Source organism: Lates calcarifer, linkage group LG3 (genome assembly GCF_001640805.2).
Source record: "Lates calcarifer isolate ASB-BC8 linkage group LG3, TLL_Latcal_v3, whole genome shotgun sequence".
In the NCBI taxonomy this organism is placed as follows: Eukaryota; Metazoa; Chordata; class Actinopteri; family Centropomidae; genus Lates; species Lates calcarifer.
In genome coordinates this window covers 18,589,524-18,616,025 of record NC_066835.1, presented here as the reverse complement: position 1 = coordinate 18,616,025, position 26,502 = coordinate 18,589,524, and the positions used below count along the sequence as shown (strand labels likewise).

General features: G+C 40.6%; 4 protein-coding genes across 5 annotated transcripts; 3 read left to right on the top strand and 1 right to left on the bottom strand.

The window, feature by feature from the left end:
* Window positions 1-2,511: 2,511 nt before the first annotated feature.
* On the bottom strand, window positions 2,512-6,546 carry LOC108899001 (cilia- and flagella-associated protein 69). The gene is made up of 8 exons (XM_051068373.1): window positions 6,105-6,546; window positions 4,751-4,810; window positions 4,599-4,664; window positions 4,117-4,226; window positions 3,944-4,020; window positions 3,587-3,685; window positions 2,904-3,057; window positions 2,512-2,645 (listed from the first exon to the last, which is right to left on the bottom strand). Coding segments are annotated over exons 1-8 (657 nt in total). The 5' UTR covers window positions 6,195-6,546; the 3' UTR covers window positions 2,512-2,644.
* A 56-nt stretch (window positions 6,547-6,602) lies between these two features.
* LOC108899011 (lysine-specific histone demethylase 2) lies at window positions 6,603-13,338 on the top strand. The gene is made up of 21 exons (XM_018699207.2): window positions 6,603-6,785; window positions 7,066-7,208; window positions 7,635-7,756; window positions 7,840-7,929; window positions 8,051-8,162; window positions 8,270-8,383; window positions 8,462-8,500; window positions 8,600-8,792; window positions 8,943-9,127; window positions 9,279-9,449; window positions 9,566-9,640; window positions 9,736-9,870; window positions 9,984-10,155; window positions 10,570-10,697; window positions 10,967-11,098; window positions 11,192-11,266; window positions 11,376-11,492; window positions 11,594-11,719; window positions 11,954-12,076; window positions 12,553-12,705; window positions 12,839-13,338. The coding sequence occupies exons 1-21, from the start codon at window positions 6,770-6,772 to the stop codon at window positions 12,920-12,922; spliced, it is 2,505 nt and encodes an 834-aa protein (XP_018554723.1). The 5' UTR covers window positions 6,603-6,769; the 3' UTR covers window positions 12,923-13,338.
* Window positions 13,339-14,550: 1,212 nt separating this feature from the next.
* On the top strand, window positions 14,551-18,356 carry LOC108899019 (nucleolar protein dao-5). The gene is made up of 11 exons (XM_018699229.2): window positions 14,551-14,911; window positions 15,555-15,629; window positions 15,714-15,839; window positions 15,938-16,060; window positions 16,432-16,542; window positions 16,638-16,790; window positions 16,879-17,025; window positions 17,119-17,238; window positions 17,339-17,488; window positions 17,595-17,738; window positions 17,825-18,356. The coding sequence occupies exons 1-11, from the start codon at window positions 14,860-14,862 to the stop codon at window positions 17,899-17,901; spliced, it is 1,278 nt and encodes a 425-aa protein (XP_018554745.1). The 5' UTR covers window positions 14,551-14,859; the 3' UTR covers window positions 17,902-18,356.
* A 790-nt stretch (window positions 18,357-19,146) lies between these two features.
* LOC108899029 (dpy-19 like 4) lies at window positions 19,147-25,749 on the top strand. Of its 2 annotated transcripts, XM_051068367.1 has the most exons (20): window positions 19,147-19,548; window positions 19,693-19,866; window positions 20,712-20,836; window positions 20,934-21,024; window positions 21,166-21,287; window positions 21,910-22,055; window positions 22,145-22,198; window positions 22,287-22,410; window positions 22,513-22,647; window positions 22,839-22,970; window positions 23,122-23,223; window positions 23,333-23,406; window positions 23,539-23,697; window positions 23,791-23,910; window positions 24,036-24,156; window positions 24,269-24,325; window positions 24,418-24,500; window positions 24,620-24,752; window positions 24,841-24,999; window positions 25,395-25,749. In XM_051068367.1, the coding sequence occupies exons 1-20, from the start codon at window positions 19,458-19,460 to the stop codon at window positions 25,557-25,559; spliced, it is 2,367 nt and encodes a 788-aa protein (XP_050924324.1). In that variant the 5' UTR covers window positions 19,147-19,457; the 3' UTR covers window positions 25,560-25,749. The 2 variants fall into 2 exon arrangements, with proteins under 2 accessions (XP_050924324.1, XP_018554768.1); XM_018699252.2 differs by lacking the exon at window positions 22,145-22,198 and having other exon boundaries at window positions 19,148-19,548.
* The last annotated feature ends 753 nt before the right edge of the window (window positions 25,750-26,502 follow it).

Below are 26,502 nucleotides of genomic sequence, written 5' to 3'. Positions count from 1 at the left end.
TCGTGTAGCAGCCCACAATACAGGACCTGGTGGGATACAAACACACTGACTGGCTTTGCAGAGGCCTCTCTGTCTGTTTGTTTGTAAAATTAATCAAGATCATCGAGTTAATTTCACTGCTTTTACAGAATTTGTCACTTCTTCACTTCTGAAAGCCCATGGAGAACTGTGTCCCAATTTAGGTGGTGGCATCCTGAAAAGGAATGATGCCTAACAAATCTAGGTATTGATATGTTTTATTATAATCTATAAAATTTACTGAACTGGTGTGTGCTGAACTGGTTTTGCTGAACTGACCAGACACAGTTGACTGTGGAGAGGATGAGCCTGTTGTGTCCCAGACCGCTGTAGAACTTGTCAGAGCCTTTCTTCAGGAAATGAACTACCATCTCAACTCCCTCTGACCCAAACAGTTCCTGTGGCAGGACATCACAGAGCTGTGACCAACTCAGCACAGACGTACTGTATGTTAAGAGACTGTAACTGAGAGTTCAGATCAGGTTCTGATCTGAGCATGAGTAAATATGGAAATATTTGTATTTTAAAACAATATTGGATTCACACCTGTAGTAGAAACGCAAAAATATGATATATATTTATGTGCGGATAAAGACCACAATGTGAGACATTTTAAAAACTGGAATTCCTGTGGTGCCCCCCAGTGTCAGAACCAAATACAACGTGGAGGCAGAAAACATTGGCTTCATCAGTTATCATCAATATTCTCCATTTTCTTACAAACAAAAACGAATGTCCTAAGAATACTTTTAATAATCAGATAAAAGTCACTACCTCTTAGCTCGTGCTTCAAACTGAATTCTGTAAATCGGTAAGTTATATACGAAGCTTTTTTAAATCAGTTTTACCTGTCTGTGCATGTCGGTTTCACACAGTGCTGAAAGTATCAGCTGAATGTCTGACTTTATCTCCAGTGTGACTACATCCTCTTCATCAGGACTCACTTCCATCTGCATCAAAATCCCTGAGAAAATACAAAAGCTCCAAACTTACTAACCACAATTACCCACAATTTGAAATGTTAAGTTTCTGATGATATCACTTTATATCACAGTCAAGTTTTAATTTTATTTACCCAGAAGCTGATTAATGGTTCCTTGATCACAAAGGTCCTGGTTGACTGACTCTTCACCCGAAGACGTCACAGATCTGAGTACTCTGATGCAGTGCCGCATTTGAGCCTTTTTACTGCCTCTGCCTCCAGTGCCATGGAAACTGTGACCCTGACCAAAGTATGCATCTGAAATAAAAGAGGAATAATAATAAATGTATTTTCCAAACTGCCTGGTATGTCTTTTTTGGATGGGCTGAAAATTGTACTATATGAACTTTGACCTGTCAGATACATGTTTTTCTGCTTTCTCACCTTGCCCAACACACCAGTCCAGCAGGAGCAGAAGACATGCGTTTCCCTGACATGACATGTAGTCCTCCAACATGAGTGGAGCGATAGTTGCGAGGGTGGCCAGAGCCTGCAGCTGGAGCTCCTCCTGCTGGACGGAGGACCAGTGACGCAAACCTGATCGGCGCTCGGGCGAGGCAGCAGGCGGCTTCACGAGGGTCAGCAGAGCCAGCATAACTTGTTCTTCTTTGTAAAGCTAAGACAGGGGAGCTGTTAGATTCAGGCTTATCACTCTAATTATTCAAATATTTACAAAATCCACTGACTGACTCTGTGACAGACCTGCAGGGCAGCAAAATCCTGTGACATTAAAACCAACAGATTCAACAGCAGCTTCTTCATTTCCAAATCCTCGTTGTTGTAGCTGAGCTTGAGGTTGCGGACCAGAGGGTTTTGAGTTTTCACTATAACATATATGAGGAAAAGTTGGCATCATGAAAGTTTATTGCAGTATTTGAAAGTACTTCACTTGAAAAAAAAAAAACAAACTGAAATTTATAATTTATAATTAGAGTTGCCTTACACTCTGGAAATGTGATGAAAACCATGAGCTGTTTAGCAAATAAACTCTCCTGAAAATAAGAAACATCATGGTCAGACTCCAGCAGTACATCTGACACACCCCATAACTGAGAACTGGTGACTAAAATATGTCTGCTTCATACATTTCTAAAATTGTCCCCCTGCTTTACTGCTCATTGAACTACCTCTCCTGTACTCACAATAAGCAGAGGGTTGGGACTTTCAGCGATGAGAGTTGTGATCACAAGCAGATCATTTCTGAGTTGGAGGTCAGAGTGTCGGAAACCGTTCATCAACTGGTGAAAAAACGCTTCTTTCAGAGATCTAAGAAAAGAAATTAAGAGATCAAATATCTATTTGTACAAAATGAGAGCACTATGTATTCTAACTTTAAACTTTTTGATGATTCAGACCTTTAGATGTCACTTTAGGAAAATAAAAAATGTTATGATTATGAGGAATCAAAAATTTGTCCTGCAATTTGTCCACATCTAAAAACACAGTAAAGCTGCAGGAGAAACCTACACAACACACTCCATGTTGCTGAGCTGAGTGGTGACCTCGTCCTTGCTGCCTCTCTCCAGCAGGTTCCAGAGGATTTCTGAGGAGCGGAAAAGTACCTGACCGGACGGGTCCGGCTCGTTCATGTGAAGACAGATCGTCTCTGCTCCTCGTGCATTCAGTATTAAAGCACAGTTCACATCTGTTGTTGTAAAATGACATGAGATTAAAGAGATGTGATTAACAGTAAAACAACCCATTGACCTGCTGACATTGACACAAGGACACTTAAAATCACAGTTTTGATTGTTTGTCTGATTGTTACTTGGTAATGAGATGATTTATGCTCTTGAGGGCTGGCTACTTTATCTAATGAAGGAGGTCGTGTGTTGAACTGACATGTCTGACAGATTCCCTCCTCCACTACCTCACTGGATCTGTAATAAAATCAGTTACTAACCAGAGGAGCCTGAAAGGATCTGAAGGGTCTGCAAGAGCTGCAGCTTGATGGCTGGCTGGTTCTCCACGAGTGGCCATGGAGAGGAGCAGCGTCTGAGCCAGGTCACTGAGCTCCAGCAGCTGCAACCTGTAGCCTTGAGAAGTTGGCTGGAGCCCTGCAGAAACAGAGTAAAAAGATACACATAATACTACAATAAATTCCTGGCTGTGAGGAAAATATATGTACAATTTAAAAGAAGGTAAATTCATTAATACTTACAAGTACCTCTTGAAAGGATATTAGAAGAACAAGAATAAGAACACCAATAACTAAAAGTGATACCACAATAATAAAGTAATAAGTAAGAAAAAGCTAACCAAAATTATGGAAAAAGCTAAAGAGAATAGCTAGAATAGTTTCCAGTGGAAAACAATGAAAACATTAAAGCAAATACATTCATAACAACATAAAAATTAGAGCCTTTATCTTTAAAGTATAGTTTAGATGGCAACTTTTGGACTTGACTCTGGCTGTTATATTAACTCTGAAAAAGAAAAAAAGAAAGAAAGAGGAAATAAAGAAAAAGAAGCAAAAGCACAAGCATGCCACCACAGAAGCCAAGAGAGAAGCCTCACTCAATGAAAGTCTAGAAAATCTGTTAGAGTGGAAAGTCCGAGGCTTTGTCTTGGTGGCACGGTCCGTACCGTCGAGCATCTGTTTAGGAGCCACGTCGCTGTAGAATGATTTCACAGATTCGACAATCTGCTGTCTCACTTCAGCATCTGACACCCTCATCAGACACCCTGCCAACAGAAACATATCTGTCAAGAGACGCTCCTTGTCGTCACTCCTGTCTGAAGAACATTAATTAACACGAGTTAGGCTAAGAAAAAACAGCTGAATTCCAGCCTTTTATTTTGAGTTTCAGAATGGAAATTAGTCACTGTTAAAAGGTGAAAACCAACAGATGTTTAACAACATTTTCAAATGCAACTTAATGTAAGTGTGACCAGTAATATAATTGTTGTGGCATGCTAAACTGTGAAACTGATCCTGTGTACCCATGTGGGAGAGGAACTCTATGACGTCCTGAGCGTAGTTCAGCTCATCAGATGCTCTCTCTTTCAGGAAGGGAAGCCTGAGATGAAGCAGAGCAACACTGTGATGTTCAGATGATCTCATGGGGGAAAAAAAAGTTGTTTCCTTGTAGGCTTGAAATATTTGAGTTTCTTACCTACAGATTTTAAGCGCCTCACACAAAATGGGGACATACTCAGGGTGATCCTTCACTTTCTCAGCACAGATGTTGAGTATTTTGGCTATGCCTGTCAGCTCCCTCAGCAGCTTGAAATAGCTTAAGAAGTTTTAACATTTTGGCAAAAGTTTATTCATACACAGAAAAATCCCAGCAAGGGAGGGGAAGTGATGGGGCAAAGAGCCATCATGATAACTGAGGTTATATCTGAACAAGGAAAATGCTGACAGACACAGCGATGCAGTGGTAAATTAGACTCTGGGGAGTAATGTTTGGCTCTGTGCTCAGGTTGCTAAAGAGCAAATCTATTCCCATCACTGCTCCGAGGAACATTAATGAGGAAAATCTGCTGCAGCATGTGACACCTGTGAGCTATTATTTGCACAAGATAGGGCGTTCTTGGAAAGAGACATCTATGTTATCAGACTATGTCAGTACTTTAAATCAAAAAGAAAGGATACAAAGCCAATTTGGCTTCTCTTCAGTAGTTTCTTCAGAACAAAAAGGTGCCTCTCCTTCAAGTTAGCCTTTAAAAAACAAAAGGGTACAGGGTGATTAATATAACATCACCTAAAACAGAATAAAAGACTGACGACACTCAAGTTTAACTTACTGTCAAAGGATCTTCAAGAAGACGAATCACCTTACTGAGTTCAAGACTTTTTGCACTGACCTGTTGAGAAAATACAGTTTAGTCTAGTATGTCAAAGTATTACCATGGTTATAATTCTATCATATTTTTAAGAGACTAAAAGACTCCGCACAAGTTAGTCACAAATAAATGGATCCTCTGAAAATATGACAGAATATGCATACACCTCAGGTAACAACTGGTCCTATGTTGAACATTTTTTGAGTTAGTGGCTCCTTTTGAAAAGCATCCACAAGCTTCTGATCACTCTTCATGGTACAAGTAATTAACATTTAGTTGAGTTCAGTGCACTTTATTTCCAGACACCCAGACACTCCATTATAAAAGTAAGAGATTAAAAATAGTCACATTGTGTAATGCTTTTGAATTAGTTTTTGCAGTTTAATTTAATAATAACCCCATTCAAGGTTTATATACTTCATTTTGCCAATTAGGATAATTAAGGTAATATTTTAAATTGCAAGTTCACTACACTTGTATATAAATAAAACTGTGAAATGTTTGCATATAAATAACCCTCTTTCATCCCACTCTCAGTGCACTCTGTGTGTACCTCATTGCCTTTAACTACCCATCATGCAGAATACACACAGCACTTTAATTATGTCCTGCCAAACACCCCCACAATTCATACTCCTCATACTCCCATTTCAGTTCAGCTCTCACCTCTTTTAAATCAGGGCACAAGATTTTCCTACATTTTATTAAGCTAAATTTAGGACAATTAAATCATCTTGCACCGTTATCACATTTTAATCTTCTATTGTACATATTTTCTATTGCCTTTTTAAAAAATTGCTTTGTGCCTCTTATCTTTAATCAATGCCTTTATGTCTTATGTAGAGCACTTTAAATCACCTTGTTTTTTAACAAATAAATCTGACTGCTTAAGTGATATTCCCCCAAAAAATCTTCAGTGATTACAATCCACTTGAGGTCTGCAGCCTTGGGTAGCGTGTTGTGTGTTTCTCAACTGAAATAAGAACTTATAATACTAACTATAATGTAGAATTTTTAATCCTGGGTAATTTAGTTGTTAGTTAGTCTAGGACCTGTAAAGCAATGCGTAGGTTATTCCAGTCATTTACTCTTAATTATGAAATAAATAGGTGGGTTAAACTAGGTTTATCTGTATAGGACCTTTCAGCAACAAGGCGACAATACAAAAAGACAAATTTAATGAGATTTAAAAGAGAAGATAAAAATAAGCTTGAATAAAACGAGAGTAAACATTACTACACTGCAGGGTAAGGCTATGAATAAACAGTCCCAAGTTTAATTTAATAAAATGACAGTTAGCACAGAAAGTGTTCACCTCCTGAAGATGTTGACTCCTGTCAGCTCCTTTTGCTCTTATTACAGGAATGTCCGGTTTTCTTCTGTGAACAACTTTGCCTGAATCCATTTGGGAACTTGTCTTTGCCTCAGCGTCTCACTTCAGCAGCAAACGGGAACAATGTCGGTTCATCTTTTATTTATCTAATTTTGCCCCACGAAATGTTTTGATATCTCCTGGAACGAGTTAACAGAACGAGAAGTCACTCACAAAAAACAGTTTTAAGTGTTTAAAATTGCTTCCGTTTACTTCTATCTGCAGCTAATGACGCCCAGCTAACCTGAATTTAAATCTAACACGAACCCGGGCTGTTTTATGGTCAAACAAGTCTAAATAAAAATAATCTAGCAACAACGTTAAACATCAAACATCTCTCTGTTGGCTCCGAGTCTCGCGGCGTTCTCCTGTTGCTATGGCTACAGTGTAGTACGGAGAGCGGCGCAGTTCAAAACTAATCCTTAAACGAAACGCCCATTTCCTCCCTGAAACAGGAAGTGGCATTCTGGTAATAACAGCACCTTGACTCCCCCTCCTCCCACAACAATAAAAGAGAGACGGATTGCACATTTTTTAGAACACCGTGTCAGAAACTCACATCAACGTCAATAAAGCCCGGGGGGTTTAAAGTCACACCGCAGGCAGCCATGCTGTCGGACGCAGGTCAGTGTTTATAACGCGCTGCTGCTGCTTGCTACATGCTAAATGTGACAGGCTGACACTATTTGTTTGGTTTAAAAGGCTTCATAATGTGAACATTTGTCGCCACCTCCTCTGCGTTTACAAACCAGTTCGTGTCGTTGTTCGTCCGCTTTTGGTCAACTTGTAAATAGTGGCGTTTATTGTTTCCTCTTTTGTTTTCTATGAAAGGCCTCGTTTGAACTGAGCTGCACAGCATTGTGTTAAAGCTGTTTAAAGGTATATTGCTGTCATTAATGTTTAGACTACTCTGGTAATGCCTCTGGTGCTCGGCGAGCCAAGAAGAGGAGCTCCGGGGAGTCACCGGGGGACGGCCAGACCCTGCGCTCCTCTGGAAGACAGATCAACGTCCGGGTGAAACGCACCAACAACCCGCCACCTGGACAGGTAAACATGCATCATGAATGTTCAGCCTCTGTCATTTCTCACCTTTGTTTACTTGATCCCACTTATGTTAGACTCTGACTGTCACAGGATTTTTAGTGCAGACACCTTTATCAATATGTGAGAGTTTAGGAAATAAATACCAAATATTATTTTATTTGTATTCTTTTTGGGGGGAATTGTTTTAATGTGGATAATATCTATCTATCTATCTTCTTGTCTGTAAATTGTTCCAGACATACATTATTGTTGCTATGTCTGTTCACTGAGACAGACCCTAATTTTTTATAATGACATCAGCAAAGAAACTGCATCCATTGTGGACTGGTCAGGTAATGATCTATTGTATTGACCGGTGCACTTATTAACTACTGTATAAAGATGTGTCAAGTTTAGTTCGGTAATATCCTCATCAACACTATTTTCTAGAGCAAAAGAAAAGCCACAGACACGGAGGAGGAAGACGATCAGTCCGAGAAGAAGTACAGAAAGTGTGAGAAGGCTGGATGCTCTGCCACGTACCCTGTTTGTTTTGCAAGTGCATCTGAAAGGTAACATGTTTCTTGGTTTGACTAACTTACATCCTTTACTGAGTTACAGATTGGTAGATCCTAATTCCTCTGTCTCTTCTCAGGTGTGCTAAAAATGGGTACACATCGCGCTGGTATCACCTGTCATGTGGGGAACATTTTTGCAACGAATGTTTCGATCACTACTACAGAAGGTAACGTTGACAGAGCCAGTGAACACACAACCTCAACACAGTACTCCACGGTGATATTTGTTAACGTGCTGTTGCTTCAAGAGTATAAAGCGGATATTTTAATGTTTGATTTCTTTGTCAGTCATAAAGATGGTTATGAGATCTTTGCGTCATGGAAGAAGGTGTGGACCAGTAACGGGAAGAGTGAACCCAGTCTTAAAGCTTTCATGGCTGATCAGCAGCTGCCATTCTGGGTACGTGCCAGCGGCTTTCCTGGTTCCTGTTAAACAGCTGAATGTGGTTATTCTAAGTTCTCCATGTCACAAATGCAGTAATATTCATTTTTACATGTTCCTTTCAGGTTCAATGCACCAAACCCGACTGTAGGAAGTGGCGTCAGCTGACCAAGGAGATCCAACTCACTGCTTCCCTAGCAGCAACATATCGCTGTGGAATGAAATTCAACAACATTAAAGTAAGCAGGAAACTGAAAAATGAGCCATGCACTAAGTGACATTTTTGCATGATGATAAGCTTGTTTGTTTTCCTACAGAGTGAGGGACCGGACCAGTGCTCCCAACCGGAGGACTTGGTAAGCTGATGTTTGATTATATATTCCAGTATGTGTGTCATCAAAAGATACTGGAATCATTTGCATCCTTTATAACGCCGAGCTGTTTTATTCTCACAGAGAGTGGCCGAGGTGACAGACAGCTGGTGGCATTCAATGCTGATTTTGCCGCCACTCTTTAAAGAGAGTCCAGCCAGCCCTTTCCTCGCTGCCTACTACCCCGACTGTGTGGGAATGAGTCCATCAGGTTCAACCTGCAACATGTCTCTGTCTGAGCTGAGGGCAGATCACTGCAGAGCTGTACAGCCACAAAGTAAGTCTGTGAGTGCAGGAGGAACGGCACCATTCAGCAACCATTGTTTACAGCACTGTGATGTACAGATATTTACTCTATGTACAGAGAGATAACTGAAATAATGAACCAGGGAGATGCTTGGTCAGTAATCACAATGGCATCCCTCAGTTCCAGGTCTGTGTCCATACTTCCAGCCTTTCTATCAGCCTAATGAGTGCGGCAAGGCTTTATGTGTGCGGCCGGATATGATGGAGCTGGATGAGCTTTACGAGTTTCCTGAATTTTCCCGCGATCCCACCATGTATTTGGCTCTGCGTAACCTTATTCTGGCCTCCTGGCACAAAAACTGCAAGGTACACTGCAGACATCTCCAAACATGGCGTGTTTTTCATGTTTTCACTTTTTAGATTTTGAACCATGTTTTTCTGCCTTTAAATATTCCGTAGTTCCCCATGTGAAAAAGTGATATACAACTCTATAAAAAGCATCTGTTTATTTCTAAAGGAGATGTTGACTTCTCAAAAATGTGCGCTGCACATCATTGTCCGGGGGTTGGTGCGTGTACGCTGCGTGCAGGAGATGGACCGGGTTCTCAACTTTATGACCAGAAAGGGTCTGATCAACACAGGTGTGCTGGCAGTCAAACGGCCCCTCCTCCCTGAAAGATATCACTCTGTGAGTTTCCTCATCTTCAGTTCATCATGGCACAACAGTACAAGTTTATATCTTTATGTTTTTATCATTTATCTGGTTAAGGATTACATTACTCCAACGTTTTATCCTTCTTACAGAAGAACGTTATCGTCATCGGTGCCGGGGCTTCAGGGCTGGCTGCTGCACGGCAGCTGCAAAACTTTGGCACTCAGGTTAAAATCTTTAACTTAACTCCGCACCAACTGCACATCCTGTTTTCTGGTCAATGAGTTGTCCTGTTACAATCTTTATTTCCACTGATTCACAGGTGGTGGTGCTTGAGGCAAGGGAGAGAATTGGAGGTCGAGTGTGGGATGATGCCTCCCTAGGCGTCACTGTGGGTCGGGGAGCTCAAATTGTCAATGGCTGTGTAAACAACCCCATTGCCCTGATGTGTGAACAGGCAAGAATTAATGTGCTCATACCTCCCTACACCTTGCCCATGATCCTCAGTCTGATATATTTATTATCTGCTAAATAAGACAAACTATTTTCTTCCTCACTCCTCTGCTGCAGATGGGCATCAAGATGCACAAGCTGGGAGAGCGCTGTGACCTGTTTCAGGAGGGAGGACAGGTAACTGACCCGGCCATTGACAAGCGCATGGACTTCCACTTCAACGCCATCCTGGATGTGGTGTCAGAGTGGAGGAAGGACAAATCACAGAACCAGGACACCCCACTGGGAGGTGCTGACCTGTTGTCACCAAACACAACATGATTGTTCTAATCTAAAGTGTGAGGTTCAGGAAAACCACTTTACAAATGGAACCAACAGCACTGATAGCTCTCATTATAGACTAAGGTAGTTTGTTTGAGTTAACATTCAGTGCTTTTGATGAGAAAAATTCCATGTCAGTGGAAAATATGACTTCACTGTCAATTTAAGTCAGATAAAAACAACTCTGGGTGCTTTACGTTTGAATCATTATCTGACGAAATGTTTCAAATGTTATTGCTATGACTGCATGTGCAAAAAGAGGAGTTCACGAGTATGAATATGTATAATGCACGGTAATGAATGAATTTTCCTATATAAAAACTGCATTTTATCAGGGTTGAAATGTATTTAACATGCGATTCTATGGATTTTATCTCTACAGAAAAAGTCCAGGAAGTGAAGAAGAACTTTCTTCAGGAGTCTGGGATCCAGTTTAGTGAGTTGGAGGAGAAAGTTCTTCAGTTCCATCTCAGCAACCTGGAGTATGCCTGTGGAAGCACGTTAGACCAGGTCTGAAAAATCTAAATTCAACTTAAAAGGGCTGCAGGATTCCTCTGCTGTGTCTAGGCCTGATTTGATTCATATCTTTGTGAGGGTTGGTATAAACAGCAAGTCTGTTGCCACCAGATTCAGACTGGTAGATTGTTAAGAAAACTAAATTTGTGTCTTCTCATGTTGGATCATGGAAGCATTCATCAAAGAAGATGATAACAAGTTTTCATGTGTCTGTGTTTTTGAAGTGTGGAGTTTTGTTCTGGAAGTTTTTTATTTGTTTGTAGGTATCGGCAAGATCCTGGGACCACAATGAGTTTTTTGCCCAATTCTCAGGAGACCACACTTTACTCACCAAGGGCTACTCTGTTTTACTCCACAAACTGGCCGAGGGCCTCGACATCCGCACTAAGTGTCCGGTTTGTGTTTCAGTTTTTTAATTTCAGATTTTACCTTACCTTTACCTATTACCTGAAAAACTGAATATGCATTTTGTTTTTTTTCTTATTTAGGTCCAGGCCATTGACTACTCAGGTGACGTTGTCAAAGTTATCTCTTCTAATGGGTCCCAGTGGACAGCACAGAAGGTAAAAACATGTTACTGAAAAGCGTGATCTCTATCATTCATACAGTCTTTATCATAGAAAATGTACCAAAGAATGTTGAATCCTTTAATTGTTTATGACTCTCTTTTAGGTTCTTGTTACAGTCCCATTGACTTTACTTCAGAAGAATGTGATTCAGTTCAACCCTCCACTTCCTGAAAGGAAACTGAAAGCAATTCACAGTCTGGGAGTTGGCATCATAGAAAAAGTAATAACTGTTTGATGTTGGAGTTTGCCAGATTTCTATCTGTAAGTGAGAGTTTCACTTGTCGTTGGTAAACGATAAGATATCTGTGTCTGGATCTGCAGATTGCTCTTCAGTTCCCGTACAGATTCTGGGACAACAAAATCCAAGGGGCAGACTACTTTGGTCACATCCCACCAAGTCCTGACAAGAGAGGCATGTTCAGTGTCTTCTATGACATGGATCCACAGGTTTGTTTCTCTTGTCAGCCACAAAACGAGCATGACACAGACTCCTCTGTATGTGTGATGTCCATATAAAGTAGGATGAGATTTGGATGCAACCTACATCTTAGCAAGACACAGAAATATAATAAAAGTTATGAGGGTTATGAGTCAAATGAAAGAGCTGAAAATTAACTGATTTTACACTCATGTCATGATCACCTTGTGCTTAATGTTGTCTCTGTGTAAATGTATTTGTAGGGAAAGCAGGCTGTCCTCATGTCAGTTATCACTGGAGATGCTGTACCTGCTGTTCGGGACATGGAGGACAAGGAGGTGGTGGACGAGTGTGTGAAGGTTCTGCGTGAACTTTTCAAGGAACAGGTAATGCTGCTACATTCTACAAAGACCAATCACACCTTTTTTGACACTTTAAGGTAGCTGATGAGTGCAGCAGTGCAGCATGACAGTATTACCTGTGCTGACGTGAATTCAGGAACTAAACCAGGAAGTTACAGATTTGTAAAGAGGTGTAATTTAGGCAGGTAACAGAAGGCATCTCCTTTTTTGGCATTTTGTTTTTCACACTTCTAAATGTGTGAGAGAGAGAGAGAGTCGTTCTTTGTAATTTCCTGCTGCGTGTCTTTGATGTTTGAATCGATGACAGAAAGGAAACCCTGTCCTAATAGTTCCTGGGCGATCAGAAATGACAACCAATGTACCAAGCAACTGCAGCTGAACTGAATCTTGAGGCTGTTTCCTCAGTTGAAATGCAACTAAAGCTAAAGTTTCTGTGGTAAAAAAAAAGGACTGATTGTCTCTGATTGCTCTTGTTATTTTCTTCATGTCATCCTTGATAGGAGGTCCCAGAGCCACTGAATTACTTTGTCACACGTTGGAGCAAAGACATGTGGTCCCAGATGTCCTACAGTTTTGTCAAGACCGGGGGCAGCGGTGAGGCCTATGACATCCTTGCTGAAGACGTACAGGGAAAAGTCTTCTTTGCTGGCGAGGTAACACCAAATAGTACTGTTGGCATTGCTGGAAATAAAAACAATTCACATTTTCCAGATCCATTTAACACAGAAATAATAAACCTGATTGTATGAAGGTAGACTTACTTATGGTTCTGTTCTTTGTTACCAGGCCACCAACAGGCACTTCCCCCAGACTGTGACAGGAGCCTACCTCAGCGGGGTCCGAGAGGCCAGCAAGATGGCTGCTATGTAAACTGTCGGTCCCAGAGCACTCAAAAACACCAGCATGGACACACGGGTTGCACTGACCAGCAGACCGTTAATCAACTCCGACTGTGTTACCTTAATCGCTCCACTTGAAATGAAGTCTCACCATACTGTGATGTGTCTGATCAGTAAGGCGGTGTTAGTCACTTTCCAATAGCAGGGTCAATTCGAGCTCTCCAGGGCCTGGCTCTGCATATTTAACACAAGAGAGGTTAAAGTACTTTTTATTTATATCAAGAACTACAGCTAGCAAGTGGTTTTTGTTGACGACAAGATGCAAAAAAAAAAAAAAAAAAAAAACTTAATAGCAAGGCAGTGCAGCTCTGCCCTGGTCCGCTGTGCTGGAAAGGACGATGACATTATCTTGAAATTGTTCTGAGTTCAGTGATTGGTGTATGTAGCCTGTGACGAAATGTCAGAAACTTTCAGTTTGAGAGATTAGGCTGCATGAAACATTGGTAAGCTCTCAGTTGTCTAATCAAGAATTTCACAGAATAAGATTTAATCTCCAGGGATCATGTTTTAAGATGATATCATAGTGATATTTAAGAATATCTTCTTTGAGAGTTACCTACCAATGTTTTATACAACTGTAACGAATTTGCATTGTATTACATTTGATTAATGTGTTGGTTCAAATGGTTTAGTGAAATGGGTGAAAGGTTAGATAAATACTATTAGTCCTTCTGCGATAACACTTTTCATTTAGATTGACTATTTGATTTAGAATAGTGAAAAAAAAAGAAATGAATAGTTCATCTGTATGACAAGTTTAATTCCCCTGTGGTTGAGAGTGATCAGGAGACATCAGATTGTCCCCTTACTTTCTCAGGGATTTGATCAGAATTTCAACACCTAGCAGAAAAATGACAGAAGAAAATAATGTTATTGGACAATTTTGAAGATTGTTGTTAAAAAACAAACAAACAAACAAACAAACAAAAAAAAAAACAACCAACCAAAGGAGGAAATAAAACTCAATATTTGTCTTGTATTGGTACCTGAACAGTTAAGTTCCTGAGGTTTGGGGTTGGGGCACAGCACAACAACATCCTCACTTTGATTAATGTTGACTAATGATGCTTTACATGTAGAGTCACGCATCTGTGCAAATCAGTACATCTAGATGATCATGTCCTGTTTGTCTGGCATTATAGTGCTTGAGTATTTATCTTGTATGTGTGTAATAAACTGAGCTATCAACTGCCACTATCAGCTGATTGGTTTGCTTGTTAATGAACATTTGGCTCTTTAGTAACTCAAATTAGCCTTATCTTTATTGATAAAGATTTATTTCAACCTGAAAGAGAAACCCAGTACTGTACTGTGATAACTACAAATATGAGTACAGCTGAAACAAATAGTCAGTTTATGATTCTTTTAGGTGAACAACCAAAAATTAACTGTTTCCAGCATTTGAAAACATACAGTGACTGCTTGCTGTTTTATTCATCTACAATGATAAACACGAATGTCTTTGGTTTTTGAGTGTAAGTAACTAAAGAAGCAAGTTAGTTTTCGGTTTAGAGATTCGGTTTAAGATCAGTTGATACATTCAGATTTGTTGCTAAGCGATTTCTGAAGGCGGTAAACCAATGACGTCGCGAGGCGTCATCAACAGTCGCCCTAGCGCCTTCCTCCAAAAACGAAAAGAAGGAAAACAAACCAAACGTGTTCTGGGACTATACTACATCTAAGACTGGAGAAACTGTTTTTTAAAACTTGTTTAAAGATATTCTGTGGCACAGTGACTGTAGCTGTACACCGACAGACCAACACACTTGGTGGTGACAACAACAACCAGCTAAAAACAAAGTGCGAACTTAGCTAACATTTACTCACAAATAGGAAGAGGCTAACAACTGCAGGACTACTTGGCGCTTTTTAGATGAAGAGAATACTTAACTTATAGTGATCAACAAAATGGATTTCAGCACAGCCGACCTGCCCACTCCTGTGGCACATGACTCTCCAGGTACTTAGACTGTCAATGTTACTTTCAGTTATAGCTGAAGGGTGAAGTGAAGTGTGTTATTGCAATGCGCTGCTGCTAAAAGCTAAGTTGATAAAGGATCAATATCACTGGAGTTTACACTGATCAGAGCATTGGCATTTAAGGTGGATACGAGTTTTAGCAGAGTTTGATAGCACTGCAGCAATGGAAGTTTTAAATACAAACCATAGTACTGGTAGTATTAGTGATAAACAGTGGTGTAAACTAGCTTAATTTATGGACTGAAGTACTGCATCCATATTTCCGAAACGAACTTTATACTTATATTCCACTACTTTTCCGAGTAAAGTATTTTACAGGGGACCTTCACAACATTTCCAAGAAAGCAAGGAGCACAGTAGCTAACAGGAGAACTACTGAAGCCCTGAAAATAACTATTTTATATCTTGGTTTACAAGATAATAAGTATTGAGTAGTTAACTCTACAGTATAACATTTCTGATTCACCTGAAAATACTCACAGTAAAGTAAAATCAGGTTTTGTTGTCTAGATAAAACTTTATCAGGTCCAAATTTATTGTTGAACGTGGATGACCATTTTACTAGACCAACATGAGATGCTGTATTAACTCATTCTAACTCCACTGTTTTTCTGAGTGATCAGGGAAGGGCAGCTCTGATGACGATGTGCCTCTCTCGAAGCTCCTGGCAAAGCCACGCAGTGAGGAGAAACACTTAAGTCAGTTTTATTCAACTTGACATAATGTGGCCTTTGAAGGCAAAAGCTGTTAAGTTTATATATTGATATCTTCTCCTGTTGCAGCTTCTGATGACTCTTCAGATGATGAGCCGCTGATAAAAATGAAAACAAAACTTGAATCCGTTAATAAACCAGAGAAAACAGAAAACACATCATCCAGATCTAATGGCACAAATAACAAAAATGCAGGTGATCATCACCAGATGTTATTAATCATAGTGCAGCGGTTATCTATTGATCTGTCTGGAGAGAAAAGCTTACATTTTTGATCTGTGCACCTTTTTCAGATTTGAACACAGATGATAGCTCTGACAATGAGCCTCTGATTAAGATCGCAAGAGTGTCTTCCAAAGCTGCAAAGAAGCCTTTTCCAGTGCCTCCCAGAAAATCTGCCAATACAAAGAAAAAAGGTAATAGAATTTTCTCTCCATGGACCTGCACCATCAAAAGACAATTATTGACTTTTATCATGAGTTTGCAGGTAACATCTCCTGCTGATGACTCTTTCATGTAGACGTGTGGCTTCATTCTTTTGTATGTTTCTATTTTGCTGTCGCTTCTGATGACTCCTTAGATGATGAGCCACTGATAAAGTTGAAAGCAACCTCTGCATCCGCTAAGAAACCAGAGAAAAAAGAAAACACATCATCTAAATCTAATGGCACAAATAACGGCAGGTGGTTACATCACCATATGTCTTCAGCCATATTTCAACTGTGTTTTCTGATTTGTGTCTGGAGCAGATGGCTTTAATTGTTTTTGCCTTATGACCCTTTTTCAGATTCAAACACAGATGAGAGCACTGACAATGAGCCTCTGATTAAGATCGCCAGAGTGTCTTCCAGTGCTGCAAAGAAGCCTCCAAAAAAATCAGCTGATACAAAGAAAAAAGGTAAGATAATTTTCTCTCCGTGGACCTGCAGCATCAACAGAAAGCTGCTGTTCTCTGTAGCAAATACTTACACTTGATTTTATGTTATTGCACAGAATCACCGGTCGACGATGATAGTTTGGATGATGAGCCTCTGAGTGAAATTGCCAAGAAACTTAAATCAAAACATCAGAAAAAAGAATCTGTCGTGTCATCTAGAAAAGAAACCCCAGTTATGAAATCCAAAAGGAACGCGGCATTGAAAAAGGGTGGGTGTGAAATGTGGAAATCTGAACACACTGAAAGTGCTTTTCTTGCAGAACCTGAGCCAAAACTAAATTGTTTTGTTTGTTCCAGTTAAATATGCAGAGTCTTCCAGTGACAGCTCAGACGATGAACCGCTGGCAACAATACAGAGGAAGAAGACAAAGGATGCTAAAGAGCAGAAGACTTCAGCAAACAGCAAGAAAACAAAAACAAAACTAACAGACAGATCACCAAAAGGTAGGCAGCACTTTCATAAGACTGAACAGAAGGAATTTATTTTATTCAGTTTAATTACAAATAGTTGAAACTCTTGAAACTCTTCATCCTCAGACAGCAGCTCTGATGATGATGAGCCCTTGGTGAACCTCATTGCCAATAAGAAGAAACCAGTGAAGAGAAGCACAAAGAAAACAACTACACCACGAGGTGGTGCATCAAAAAAGAGACGAGGTACCATAGCAATAATCATGACATTATCAGATTATTTTATGATTTTACTACTGATACAATAAAAGGAAAGATTTTAAAAACCTTGCTGCTGTGACTGCAGGACTCTCTGATGAAAGCTCAGATGATGAACCCTTGATTAACCTGGTGAAAAAGAACCACGCAGGCAAACAAACAAAAACCAAAACAAAGGTTTCAACTCCAAAAAAGAGGGACACAACTCCCAAAAAGCCAAGAAAGACGCTTGTTTCAGGTAAAGGTGACAGAGGAATTAACATTCAGATCTTAACACCAACAGTGGAGGCCAGTTAATAAGGTTAAGTTGCCTTTTCCTGAGCAAAATAATGTCTTTTTTTCAGGATCAGCAAGCAACAGTTCAGATGATGAACCCTTAATCAAAGCAGTCAAACACCCACAAGTGACCAAGCTCCTGAAAATAATACTAGAGAGGTGTGATGGTGAAGATGCTGGGCCAACAGGAAGCCTGAACACAGTCACAACAGGTAACTGATCACATCATTACTAAAGTCATTACTAAAGCTCTTAATAAAATCTCCAAATTAAATGTAACATTATTCCTATTCTCTAGAAGCAGAAACGCAAGTTGCTGAACAGCCCACAAAGGAAAAATCAGAGTGTTCAGAAGAATCATCAGGAGAAGAATAAACAGAAGAATCATAAAACTGTAACAGTGTGAAGGAACAAGTCAAGTTCAAACCACATAGTGGCTCCAAGTTTGAGGAACTTCCCAAAAATTCTTAATCCCACGGAGAGACACCTCCCAAACATCACAATTTGTGTTCATGTAAAATGACTCTGTGTTTTATATACATACATGTTAAGTTAAGGTGATAGTACTATCAGTATTTTTACTCCAGTTTTTAGGTTGGGACCATGTTTTGCAGGTTCCTGAAAGATTTAATGTACAGTCTTTTATGTTATTTTACCATTTGTGCCTGTTGTTTGCATTTACTGTTTTCAATGGATTTATTTTTTTTTAAATAATAATTTAACACTCGTTGATGTACGTTAGATTTCTGGTTTCCTAAGAAGTGTACACTCAGCATGCAGCAGTGAAAATCTATTGTGTTGGATTAAACTGTTTTCACTTTGAAAATTCATATCAGATGAGTCAGTCTCTGTTTCAGCTGGTTTGCCCTGCAGCCACAGTCACACTTCCTCATCTCTGTCATTTATATTCTGGTTAGATTGTACATAAGGAAGGTCAATAGTATTTACACACATTGTCACACAGTTCTCTTTGCCATTGACTGGTATATACTGTAGGGTATTTTGTTAAACAAAATTTATGTTATTTTAATAGAAATTCTTTAGTTATTTTGAAACTGTTTGGGGTACTATGTGCACCTCTGCTACTAACAATTGTTTCCATTATTAATTCATCTGATTTTAATTTTAAAAAATCCAAAAAGTAGCAAACAACTACCACAAATTCTCAAGGGCCAACTGGGTGAAACTAAAAGATGTTCAATTTACTGTTATAGGCCAAGGTAATGTGTTCAAATAGTCTCATTTTTCCTAGAAAACAGTACAAACAATTATTAGATCACAATTATTATCAATAGTTGCTTATTTTTTCCCCTCAACTGAACAGTTGACTTGTTGTTTCAGCTCTGAATTATATAAAACTGAGGGGTGGTTAATCATCTCATTTGACAGGCTGAAGTCAGATAATTTACTTTCCAAATCATCGTTTAAGTTCTGATCAACTACAACACATTTCATAAACAAATAGAATAAGATAATGTTAGAAAATAACACCTTAAAAATTCATGCACACACTGATGTTATACTGGAGTAATATTCAACAGGAAACAGAAGATTTGACAGGTTTTTAGTTATGTTAAATCACATGAATTTACAGTGAAGTGTGGTTTTCGCTCTTCTTCTTCTTCGCTGCTTTATGTATCCATCGGCAACTTCCGCCATGTCCCAGCCCAGCAGCGGAGCAGAGTTCAGTCCTCCAGCACAGTCAACATCACACTAAGAACAGTAACTGTGCTGATGTTAGTTTGCAGCTTCGTCCAAGAAAAGTTCATCTGGTGAGGGGGAAGATTGCAGCCCGGTCTGTCACCTCCCTGGCGAACCGCAAGACGAAGTATCGATTGGGATCTATCAGGGGGTTAGCTAACTGCTGGTTAGCTAGCATGTTGCTGTCTCAACACATCAGACAACTCCTCTCGGATTAATTTCATCTCGTCATGACTGAGTTAAGATGTCGGAAAACAGAGACTTTGGAAGGAGATGAAGAAGGAGAGGAGCACCAAAATGCACCAGAGCTGCAGAATGAACGTAAGTTGAGCTAATTTAGCACTTTGCTAACTGAGCACCGGTTAGCTTCGTGTGCAGAAACATCCTGTGAGTTCAGATAACTTTTTTCCTGTAGAGATGTGAGGTCTGTATCGACACTGACTGTCTGTTGTGACACCTGGGCAGGTGTGAATGAGCCGGTGAGCGCAGGGGATGAGGGGAGTGTGTCCAACGGAGGAGCAGGTGAAACCTCACAGCAGAGAGATGAGGGTGAAGTTAAAGAAGATGATGGTCACCAGAAACAGGAGGAATCAAACAGACCTGATACATCTGTAAAAAGAGCCAAGAGTCCTTCTACTTGTAAGTTTATTTCTCATGTACCTAAACTTCAGTATACTTTTATCACTTTATAAAGTATCAGTGTCAGCAGCAAGGACTGGTCTCTACTTTTAATGCTTTACTATAGAGCCACAAATAAGCTACAGAATCTAAATTACAGCTACAGTACTGTGCAAATGTTTTAGACACTTTATATTTTTAGATACTCAGACATCACAGTACCATCAGGAGGGCATCTGATCAGTTCCAAAATCACTCTGCAGCACGACAATGAGCTGAAACATTCAGCCAGAGTCATTAAAAGATATCTGCAGAGACAAGAGGAGCGAGGAGTCCTGCAGCAGATGGTCTGGCCCCCACAGAGCCCTGATCTTAACATCATAGAGTCAGTCTGGGATTACATAAAGAGATGAAAGACACAGAGGAACTCTGGCAACGTCTCAGAGATTCTCTGGGCAATCTACCTACTAAGCACCAAACACAGTGCTGGAAGAATTAGTGTGGATATAAAGGCAGAGGGTGGTCACAGCAAATGTTGATTTATTCAGGGTTTTTTGAAAGCATCTTCACTTAACTCTTGGTGTGCACAGTACTGCACTTCAAATATAACTGTGTCCCATGTTATATGTTTCATATCTGCAGAGAAATGTTTGCACTTGTCCTTTAAAATCATATTTCTGTGTCCTGAGTTCAACACAAACATATTTAGTGGTGACACAGAGAAGGCAATATGGGTAAAACCCAGTGTAATGCACTCCTGTCACAGCTTTTTGTGATGTCTTTTAGGCTCATCTTCCCTTTAAGTACTTTAAAAACACACTAACACGTAATGTTGTGTGATGCTCACTGATATTTCTGCTCCTCAGCGGGTTTTCTTCAGCGTCTGGTGAGGGTGTTCTTCGGATGTCTGGCAGCAGTTGCCTGCGGCATGCTTTACGCCGTGTATCTCTCGACGTATCATGACAGGAAGTTCTGGTTTTCAACTAGACAGGTGGGTGACTTTGTTTTTAATGAGGGTGCTTCCATTACATTTCCACTTCGTCGCCATTTTCACATCAATTCTAAAATTCACTTTTAATGTGCCTCAGGAGCTGGAGCGTGAAATCACCTTTCAAGCAGGCAGTGGGCTCTATTATTACTACTATAAACACATGCTGGCAGCACCGTCCTTTGAACGAGGTACGTGTCTTTTCTCCTAAATGAAGGAAGAAAATTTAGCTAACAAAGTACAGATCACCAAAATAGACACTAACTTTGATTAAAGTTCTTTGACTGTCACTCCCTCCGACTCTAATCAGCTCTGTCCTTATGTTCCTCCAGGGTTTTATGAGCTGATGACGGATAACAGGACTCTTTCAGGTCAGACAATCAATGCAGTGGAGCGTCTGTCTCTGTATCCAGAGCTCATCACAAGCTTCATATACAGAGTCACAGGGAGCCAGGTCAGTTATTCAGCTTCATGTGCATTTTCCAAAGAAGCAAGCACTGAACCAGTACAATGTGCTGCTGTAAACACAAACACTTGCAAACACATCATATTATTCCTTGCCATACGCCTGGGGACCTTTCAGACTGAGCCTCCTCCAGAGGGGAGATTTTATTGCAAAGCAAACAGTAAACAATCTTGAAAAAATTGTTTGTTTTTTCAGTCTACTTAGTGACAACATAAGTTGAGCTGCATGGCATGACAAGTAGCATCATTTCACCAGATAGCAAATCTCACTGAGAGCACTGAAGTAACTGCTGCAGCTAAGAGTCTCTGCTGTTGGTACAGAGGGAGGGTTTGCCACCTAATGGAGGCAATACATCACTCAGTGCATTGTGCCTGAAAAAATTGGAAGGAAAGTCAAAGACAAAAACAAAATGAATGCTTCATGCTTCATCTGTTATTTTGCCAGATAATATGTCTTATTAAAGATGTGTCAATTAGCACATTACCTCAATTTACCACTCTGTTATTTGACAGTGGATTTCTGGCACTGACATTGTTGGAATATATAGTTTCTGGTGTTTTGCACACTGCCCTCAGCTGTGATTAAACTATTTCTGTCTGTGTGCCTTCAGGATTTTGTGGAGCCGATCTACTTCTATATCGGGGCGGTGTTCGGGCTCCAGGCAGTCTACGTCACCGCCCTGTTTGTGTGCAGCTGGGTGATGAGCGGCACCTGGGTGGCTGGCATGTTGGCTGTGGCCTGGTATGTGATCAACAGGTGAGATGACTTCTTTTTGTCACACTCTTCCTCATAGTGTAGTGTGAGGTTTCTCTGTGCACCTCCTCAAATTTCTTTGTTCCCGTCAGAGTGAATCAGCAGAGTCAAGTTACAGAGTTTTCAAATGGGACACTGAGCTATTTGTAAGACAAACAGAAATCTCAGTGGTGAAGCATAATGATACCTTCCTGACTTGTCCTTTTTATGACTCTTCCTCGGTTTCCTCCACAGACCGGACACAACCAAAGTGGACCATGCAATTCCTCTGCGGGACAACTGGGCCCTGCCTTACTTCTCTTGTCAGGTGGCAGCTTTGACTGGATTCCTGAGTAACAATATCAGCTCTGCCACCGAGGTGAGACTCTCATATGTCATACTTGTGAAATAATTCACCACAGAATCAAAGAGAGATGGAACTCTGCATCTACACCCACTGATTAACTGTTTTGCTCTGCAGATGTTTTGCTATCTTACCATGAGTGCCACCACCTTCACCTTCCTCCTGGTCTGGGAGCACAGCCACTACGTGCTCTTCATCCAAGGCCTCTGTCTTTTCCTGCTCGACTCTTTTGACCTGGTGCCATCGCGCAAGGTAACTCAGTCCTGGCAGGATGAAGAGCCACAGCCTGTTGAGGTTGTTGAATCACATTTAGCTGCATTGCTTTTTTAATATAGTGCTTTACTGTATATCAGTGATCTCAAAGATTTCCAGTCTTTGTGCATTTTGCTCACAATTGTCTCTCTCTCTCTTTGTTGCTCTCTCTTGCCCTCTGATATGTACAGATGGCTGACATCCACAAAGTGTACCTCAGCTCCTTGTTCCTGGCCTACTTGTTCCAGTTTCAGAACCCGACCCTGCTCAGCTCGCCGCTGCTCAGCCTCCTGATTGGCTCAGTGCTCGCGAGGTATTTCCAGGTAGAGTTAGCTGCTCCCTCACAACAGAGTCCAGTTAAATAACAAGCATCTGTTTTAATCCTTCTTTTGGTTGCAGCCTTTGAAATGTAGGGATTTCTTACTTTTCTCTATATCTACTTCTCTATATCTGTTTTCTCTGTTTTTATCCCAGCAAAAGATGAAGATGGGTCCTCTTGTGGCCAGAGTAATGAAGCTCTTCCTGCATTTCCACCTGGTCTTTACCACAGGGATCACCTTCAGCTATTTGGTCAAGGTAAAGCTGCAAGAACACTGCTTTGTCAGACTTCACTTGTAGAAGAAGTTAAGATCATCAATGGTAGCTAATAAGTTAGTGGATAATAACCAACGTTTTTCATTTACAGAAACTGATACCTGTAAGTGAAGACGACTTCATATTGAAGTTCCTTGAAGTAAAATTTGGGCTCAACACAACAACGTGAGTTAGTTTGCTCATTCAGTCTCCTCTGTTGGCCTTTGTCATTTTGAGCAGTGAACATATTATTCAGTATCTTGTTTTTAGTCTGTATAATGTAATCTAATGGTGATCTTTTCTATTCTTCTGGGTCAGTGACTTTGTCACCAACTTCCTCCTGTGCCAGGAGAGTTTCCAGAGACCCGGGCAGGATTTATTTCTGCGACTGACGCAGGCCTCAGTCCTTCCCTTTTACTTCCTAGTGCTCACTGTCTGCCTGCTGTCCACCCTGCAGACCATTTACAGAAGACTCAGGTTTGTGCCACACACAGTGCAGTGTTGAGCAGTGCAGTGTCTTGCAAAATAACATTGGCTGTCCAGCTTCATGTCATGATGACTTCTTCTCAGTGGTCAGCCAATGAAAACCAACCTCAGACTCGAAGATGGACGAGTAGGAGAGCAGCCCGAGGTCATCTATCATGTTTTTCACACATTGCTCTTTGGAGGCCTGACTCTGCTGTTTGATGGGTACGTTTATCAATGTAAAAGTGTGTGTTTTTTTTTTTTAACATGTTTCTATAGTAAATGAATTGTTGCTAATTTCCTCTTTGGCTATGACACATCTAGACTGACTGTGTTCTTTCTTCATGCAGGATGAAGTATTTATGGACGCCCTACGTCTGCATGTTTACAGCATTCGGTGTGTGTTCTCCAGACCTCTGGATGACTGTGTTTAAGTGGCTGAAACTGAAGTCCATTCACCCTGTAGTGCTCGTGAGTGGTCCTCTGTTTCACTTTTAAAGCAAACATTCTGCTCTTTCAGCTATAAAAATGTGCATGTACGTTCTTGTTTAAGCTATTTATGTTGTTTTTTCTTCGCCTGCAGTCTCTGATCCTCAGCACAGCAGTTCCCACCATCATTGGTTTCAGTTTATGGAGAGAGGTGAGATTTTCAGCTCTTTATCCTCCAGCGCTCAGACACTGAACATGTCATATTACGCTGTATCCTGTGTGCTGCTCTCTCCTGTCTTGCAGTACTGCCCTCGTGTCTTAGTGGAGCTGTCTGATCTGCAGGATTTCTACGACCCAGATACAGTGGAGCTCATCAGCTGGATCGGGTGAGACTTCAAAATTCTTCAGTAATTCTGTAAGATGTACCTTCCTCCTCTGTGTGTTGTCGTTTTTATTTTATCTGTCAGATCTTTATTGTGGCATCAACTGTCTCCTCCTCCTCCAGGTCACAGGCTCCAGTGGCAGCTGTGTTTGCAGGAAGCCCTCAGCTGTTGGGAACAGTGAAGTTGTTTTCAGGTTCAGCTGTGACCAGTTTGCCGCTTTACTCAGACATTAACCTGCTGAGGAGGAGTGAAGACGTGAGTGACTGACATGGCTGAGAATTTGGATGAATTTATGAGCAAATATTTGACTTTCAACCTGCATTTCTTTTTTCTCCCCTTGTAGACATATCAGGTGTATGCTATGAGATCTGCAGAGGAAATCTATAAGATTCTGACGTCTCAAAAGACAAACTATGTGATCATTGAGGAGTCGATTTGCAACGAACTCAGTCTTACCAAGGGCTGTAGGATCAAAGACCTGCTCGACATCTCCAATGGACACGTGAGTTTATTTATTCTACCCCAACCTGCTTTTCTAAAGTCTGCCACACACTAAAAGACTTTTTAAATCTTTAGATAGAAAATATGAGAGACCACACACATGACAACAAATAATGATGGATTTCAGAGTGTTCTTATAGTGTGTGATGTGCAGAGAGAAGACCAACACAGCTACACCACACACTAACAGATTCACCACCAACAACAAGAGTCTTGACTCTCAACACTTAAATCTTGCTCGGTCAAACACGACTTTAGAGTAAACGAACATGGCAGATTTTATCTTTTCAGATTACTCTACTTATTCTACTTTCTCAGTACATAGAAGTGGTGAAGTTAATCAGATTTAAATAACATCTTTCTCATTAATGGTCTGTATTCTCTTGTCCCACTCAGGTTGTTTATGACAAAGGAGACATATACTCTTTCTCCAAGCATGGACGATTCTGCCAGGAGATAAAGATGAACTACTCGCCCTACACAAACTACTTCACCAGAGTCTTCTGGAATCGCTCGTATCACGTCTACAAAGTGAACTCTGTTATCTCGTTTCAGTACTGACAGCAGCTCCTCCCGCTTCCTGCTGAGACTTGACTGAGCCCGGCTCTGCCCCTCTACAGTGTTTCACGTCATGTCCACAGTGTAACACAGGGGACTGCAGTGTGTTTCTGCAGTGTGTTAGAAAAATGTCTAATCACTGTTAACACTCGGGCGTGGATGGTGACGCTGCACAGGTGAACCGACGGGGATCACTGGCACATTGTGAGTGACTCGTCGTTTGTTTAAAATCAACATAAACAGACCCTGTTGAGGTTGGAATATGCCATAATAATCACTGTACTGTAGTTTTATAAGCCATGTGTTACTGTTACTGCGGCTGATTTAATGAAGGAGATTAATATGTGAGATCTGTGTGTTCACTTTTTACAGAAGCCGAGAGCAGCTGTGGTTACTGAGATATTTTTCAGGTCTTTATCTTGTGATCACAACTTCTGTCGATACCCAGAGATGACACATTCTTCCTGCCTTCTGTATATTTTTAAGTCAATGGCTTGATGATACTGTTGTCATGAAACAACAAATGAAGTTTTTAAAAATCTTGTCTTAAATGTCTCATGACCTGCAGATAATCATGGTCTGTCCAACTTAGTAGACCTACACATACAAATATTAGTTAAGTAATAGTTAAATCTTAAATCATGATCAGTGATAATACCACTAATTTATAGAAAGTACGTAGCACTAACATGATGATTAAGAGCTAATTAAGACCTAAACCAAATTACTGGCAATCATAGCTGCTTTTTTCTGCCTTTGTTTCCTCATGAAAAAAATACTCATGCAGTGCATGTGTATATGTTGTGTCCTTACAACACTGCTGCTTCTCATGTGCTTAGCTTTGATGAGGGAGTATTCTCTCTGTACGCTGCTTATGCTGTGATGTGTTCTGCAAAAGGGAAGTGGGAGAGTAAGAGCAGATGTCAACGAAGACACTCGCCTGTGT

What these genes read in the sequence shown, in the direction of transcription:
- LOC108899019 (XM_018699229.2), top strand. Translation starts at nt 14,860, where the DNA reads ATGGATTTCAGCACAGCCGACCTGCCCACTCCTGTGGCACATGACTCT. An exon ending in TGTGGCACATGACTCTCCAG is followed by an intron (nt 14,912 to 15,554) that starts GTACTTAGACTG and finishes CTGAGTGATCAG; the next exon opens with GGAAGGGCAGCTCTGATGAC. An exon ending in TGCCAATACAAAGAAAAAAG is followed by an intron (nt 16,061 to 16,431) that starts GTAATAGAATTT and finishes ACCCTTTTTCAG; the next exon opens with ATTCAAACACAGATGAGAGC.
- LOC108899001 (XM_051068373.1), bottom strand. Translation starts at nt 6,194, where the DNA reads ATGGATTCAGGCAAAGTTGTTCACAGAAGAAAACCGGACATTCCTGTA. An exon ending in TTCTTGAAGATCCTTTGACA is followed by an intron (nt 4,665 to 4,750) that starts GTAAGTTAAACT and finishes TGTTTTTTAAAG; the next exon opens with GCTAACTTGAAGGAGAGGCA. An exon ending in TCCTAAACAGATGCTCGACG is followed by an intron (nt 3,058 to 3,586) that starts GTACGGACCGTG and finishes CTGTTTCTGCAG; the next exon opens with GGCTCCAGCCAACTTCTCAA.
- LOC108899029 (XM_051068367.1), top strand. Translation starts at nt 19,458, where the DNA reads ATGACTGAGTTAAGATGTCGGAAAACAGAGACTTTGGAAGGAGATGAA. An exon ending in CCATTCACCCTGTAGTGCTC is followed by an intron (nt 24,157 to 24,268) that starts GTGAGTGGTCCT and finishes CTTCGCCTGCAG; the next exon opens with TCTCTGATCCTCAGCACAGC. An exon ending in TCGACATCTCCAATGGACAC is followed by an intron (nt 25,000 to 25,394) that starts GTGAGTTTATTT and finishes TGTCCCACTCAG; the next exon opens with GTTGTTTATGACAAAGGAGA.
- LOC108899011 (XM_018699207.2), top strand. An exon ending in TCCCTGAAAGATATCACTCT is followed by an intron (nt 9,450 to 9,565) that starts GTGAGTTTCCTC and finishes TCCTTCTTACAG; the next exon opens with AAGAACGTTATCGTCATCGG. An exon ending in ACATCCGCACTAAGTGTCCG is followed by an intron (nt 11,099 to 11,191) that starts GTTTGTGTTTCA and finishes TTTCTTATTTAG; the next exon opens with GTCCAGGCCATTGACTACTC.